The 4,720-nt window shown below is 40.6% G+C and overlaps 1 protein-coding gene across 1 annotated transcript in view; it reads left to right on the top strand.

Annotated features, from left to right (window-relative positions):
* Positions 1-272: 272 nt before the first annotated feature.
* LOC103390028 (secretory carrier-associated membrane protein 1) overlaps positions 273-4,720 on the top strand; it is a 4,576-nt gene continuing 128 nt past the window's right edge. Inside the window, exons 1-8 of the mRNA XM_008325712.2 lie at positions 273-342; positions 1,365-1,463; positions 1,548-1,656; positions 2,080-2,208; positions 3,902-4,061; positions 4,194-4,295; positions 4,489-4,606; positions 4,710-4,716. Of these exons, the coding sequence (XP_008323934.2) occupies positions 1,377-1,463; positions 1,548-1,656; positions 2,080-2,208; positions 3,902-4,061; positions 4,194-4,295; positions 4,489-4,606; positions 4,710-4,716 (712 nt within the window). The 5' untranslated portion in view covers positions 273-342; positions 1,365-1,376. The remainder of the gene's footprint in view (positions 343-1,364; positions 1,464-1,547; positions 1,657-2,079; positions 2,209-3,901; positions 4,062-4,193; positions 4,296-4,488; positions 4,607-4,709; positions 4,717-4,720) is intronic.

Here is a 4,720-nt window from a genome sequence, read left to right as displayed (position 1 = left end):
ATTTATAGACTTCTTCCCGTGAAAATTATTGGAATCATCTTGTCTTTGTCAGTGGTGAATTATAGTCCTGTTTCAAAGGAAGATCATGGTTTAAGGCTTCGGAGAACAATGGAGGGGGTTAGTCACACTCTCATTAGCCATTTTAATCAATATGGCCACAGCGACTGACACTGCTGCTCTGTGTGAAAACACAAAGTACGTAACGTTGCTGCTCTGTGTGAAAACACAAAGTACATATGGAACGGTTATGTCATCCCCCCCCGGGCCCCGTCCCGGACCCAGGTGGGGCGGGCGGCTGCCTCTGAGCTGGAGGAGTACAATCCTTTCACAGACACCACACCAGTGAGTGCTTTTCAGAATGATCCTGGCAGCTGAATGATCAAAAAGCAGTTAAGCAGGTTTCAGGAAATGTGTCTATTTCTGGAGGTTAATTCTCACTTTCAAGTGATGCTATTAGATACTAGGTAACAGTGATGGTAAAACTTGGGGTTAACTGGTATTCAGTTACATAAATAAGAAATACGAAACAAATAACAAAAACAATTAAATGACAACAAATTACACCATATTTAAAGTCTGATCCACTAAATAAAAGTTTAGATTATTTTCAAAACAATTACTTCTGTGTATTCTAAATCGTTTATCGTTAAAGTGGTTCAAGGAAATAGACCAGGGAGCCTTTTAGTCATGAAGGTAAACTTTGGTCACATTTACTTCAACGTTAACCAGTGACCAGCGTCCAGAAGCAGTTTCTGTCTCATTTAAAACTCAACAGCTCAAAAATAAGCTGATTGGATCAGAGTGTTTATCTCAGACCTCGGTGCCAAGTATGTGTAACCAAAACAGTCGAAGCTCCGTTAAATATTCACTACTGAACTGAACTACCTTTTTGAATATGTACAACATTTTACTAAACTACATTATGCTCAATGCTACTCTCCTCGAGCCTTCTTCACATGTGTAATTTGGTACGTCATTGGAGAACTTGCAGTCCTGTGCCCCAAAGTAAGAAACATTATTATGGGATAGAACAACAAACACAGCATAACCAGCGAGAACAATTTCTGTCCAAGCACGGTCTCCTGCAGGAACATTGTCACAACCTTCTCCACCTTCACCGTGTTTGTTAGTGCCAGAGAAACTGACTGTACAGAGGAGGAGCATCTATGGATAGAAAAGACTAACTCAGCACTGCCCCGTGTGGATGTATTACTGAACAATATAAACATAAGGCACGCATGGGAGGATGTTGATAGTGATGTAACGATTAATGTATGTAAAGAGTGCACAGATGAGGTTTCACTGCTGTTTGACAGTTGTACTAAACTATAAGGTAAACGTGTTTCATTTTTTCCTCTCCACAGACACCTGCACCGATGGCTCCCAGGTCGGCTGCACCCACCAACACACAGCCAGCCATCATGAAGCCCACAGAGGAGCCTCCGTCCTACTCACAGCCTCAGGTACAGACATCACTGACCACAGCTGGGACTATCTCTGACAAGACAGATTTTGTTATGTGTGTATGTGTATGTATATGTATGTAGGAGCAGACGAGAGCAGCTGATGAGCTGTTGAGGCGACAGGAGGAGCTGGAGAAGAAGGCTGCAGAATTGGATCGACGGGAGAGAGAAATGCAGTCGCTCAGTGCTTCAGGTTCAAATCTGAAATTCAACCTAACATACCTGCAGACATGTCAGCCTAATCCAAAAAATAATCAATCAGATTGATCTAATATACCTAATATATATCTATCTATCATCAACTGGCGGCCCGTGGGCTGACTCCAACATTATTGTCCAATCTGGTCTGCAAATGGATTCCAAAATATATATCAAATAATAACGTTACAAATAAATATGATTATTATTTCATTTAGTGTGTCTGGCCTGTGTTCTGAAGGTGTCTGTCCAGAAAAACTCTACTAATGGACTAATATACCTAGACTTTGGGGTGGAAAGTGACTTCTGCAAAATTTCATTTCATTTAATTTCAACCATTGCTCATAGGCTCTCAGTGAAATGGAACTGATGTTTTTGGCATAATCACTCAGAACTCACCAAACTCATTCTTTTTCAGGCAGGAAAAATAACTGGCCTCCGCTCCCCGAGAAGTTCCCAGTGGCTCCATGTTTCTATCACGACATAACTGTGGACATTCCTGTGGAGTTCCAAAAGACGGTCAAGATCATGTACTACCTCTGGATGGGTGAGTCAGTGTCGTCCACTGTGTTGGGTCTAGCTGTGTCTATGAAGCTGCCTTTCAATGTATGATCTTTTTTTTTTTTAAAGTTGAAGCCTTTGAGATTAAAATTAACCGTTTGGTAATCCAAACTATGACTCTTCAGTTTAATACATAAACTGTAGAACACTAGGGGGCGCCTTTTTAACCATGTTTCAACCTGATTCTTTGTCTCTTCTGGGGAAATCAATTTCTTTTCAAATGTTTCATATTTGAAAATGCAAATAAATAACTCAAACTGAAAAATATAACTTAGATATTAGTTATAACTATAATGGAAGGTACCAATCACGTCAAATCAAATAAATAAAAGCAATGTCACAGAGTGACAAAGGACTAAGGGATGGGTTTGAGGAAACGATTTAAAAATAGATAAGACAACCCTTAGCACCAAAAAACATCATGCAATAAATTAAAATACTAATGTTACTATGATACTGGTATTTAAACTGTGTATAATATTTCAGTCTACCACATTTGTCATAAACCTTAATCAGGTTGGTCTTAATCTCTGTCTTTTACAAAGTTCTGAGACATTTTTTAAAATTTATTTTTTACATTTTTATGTGACGTTCAAATTTACAATATGCCTCAAAGATTACAGCGAGAGAGAGAGAGAGAGAGAGAGAGACTGACTTCCAGTGGAATTGAGCAGCCCTCACGTCGAGCACATGGTGCTGTCATGTGGCCTAATGAAGTGATTTGGTCAGATGATTGCCTACAGATTGGATTATACACAGACATGAGTGATCACCAGATGTTGGAATTTCAGGAATCTCTTTTCCCACATTTCTGCTGTTTGATTCACAGTCTATTTTCTCTTATCGCTGTTTCATACTTAAAACCGAATGGATTCAAACTCACAGGCTGTTTCTCTCCGACCTCCACTCAGCTGTGGTTGGTCAGCCGACACCGGCATGTTGTATTTCACACCGTGATGGAAAATACACAGTCTTTCTGCATCAACGGTCTCTTTGAGAACACGGTCGCTGTTCACCGTCTTTCTGCATCAACGGTCTCTTTGAGGACACGGTCGCTGTTCACCACACAACAACGAATGGCAGTAATGAGTATTTGAATGTGAGTGTTTTTAGTGGTAGTCCAGATGGACACGAGCCTGACTGTACTGTAACGATGAGGCGTCTCAATTCTGAGGTCAAAGGTTAAGTTTGTAATATGGTGAGAAATGTGGACAGAACTGGATTAGGGATTAAAATGAACGAGGGTTCGTCCCAGATTAGGGTCAATGTTCGAGTTAGGTCGACGAAGGGTTTTGAAATGAATAATAAAAAAAGAAATCTGTGCATGGGTTTGTGTAGGAGGGTCCCATCAGTAAAGCCAGTACGTCGACAAAAAATAAAAAGTCAATCGCTGATTAGAAAATAAAACTCAGAAGTACTTATTATTTCAAATATGTCAAGTAAAATGTGCAGTGGTGACACTTCTTCCTACAGTTGTTTTATTCCACACACACAGTTACATCTTAAAATATTAAACAGTAGTGTTCACTGCACCTTAATGCCAACTTGACACTGGATCCTCCTCCCCCTCATCCTCAGACTAACTTTATGATCTCTCTCTCCCTCTCTCTCTCTCACTTATTAAATCCAGTTTCAACATTACTGTTATATTTCTTACTCTGTTCGTCCTCTTCCTCCAGCCCACACTGGAACCCTGCTGGTCAACATGGTCAGCTGTCTGGCCTGGTTCATTGTGGACGTAGGCCGGGGCGTGGACTTTGGTCTGTCCATCCTTTGGTTCCTGCTCTTCACGCCTTGCTCATTCGTCTGTTGGTACAGACCACTTTACAGTGCCTTCAGGTGAACACCAGCACTCAGCTACCTCTCCTTTTCCTGCAGGGGGTGGTACAAACACATTTTAACAACAAAATAAATATTGAGGTTTTTCAGAAGTCTTTAAATGTTTTTTGTTTTGTTTTCCTCTTTCTGCAGGAGTGACAGTTCATTCCGGTTCTTCGTCTTCTTCTTTGTCTACATCTGTCAGTTTGGCGTCTATGTGATTCAGTGCATCGGCATCAGTGGCTGGGGCGCCAGGTAGGACAACAGGACAAATGTCACAAATCACTGCATGAGTGAGAAGTAATGCGTTGATGACACATCCTGTACAAATAATCAGGGAGGAAATTATTATTTCATTAGTTTTATAACAGTTGATGTTGTGTTTTGTGTCAATGACGATACATTTAAATTTCTAGGATATCGATAATAATGAGTTTGTTACTTGTAGTGGTTGGATTTCAGCGTTGATGGCCCTGAATAAAAGCATCCCGGTGGGAATCCTCATGATCCTGTGTGCGGCTCTCTTCACTGCACTAGCAGCCCTGTCACTCATCATGTTTAAAAGGGTACAGTAGACACGCAACAGTTTTAGAAGATACTAAAAATGATCATTCATCTGTAGCATACTTCAGTCTTCCCAACTTTGTATTCATTTTTCTTTCTCACCAGGTGCATGGGAT

This window comes from Cynoglossus semilaevis, chromosome 14 (genome assembly GCF_000523025.1).
Source record: "Cynoglossus semilaevis isolate Cse_v1.0 chromosome 14, Cse_v1.0, whole genome shotgun sequence".
Taxonomy (NCBI): domain Eukaryota; kingdom Metazoa; phylum Chordata; class Actinopteri; order Pleuronectiformes; family Cynoglossidae; genus Cynoglossus; species Cynoglossus semilaevis.
The sequence above is the reverse complement of the archived record's forward strand: the minus strand, read 5'-3'. Positions and strand labels throughout refer to the sequence as shown.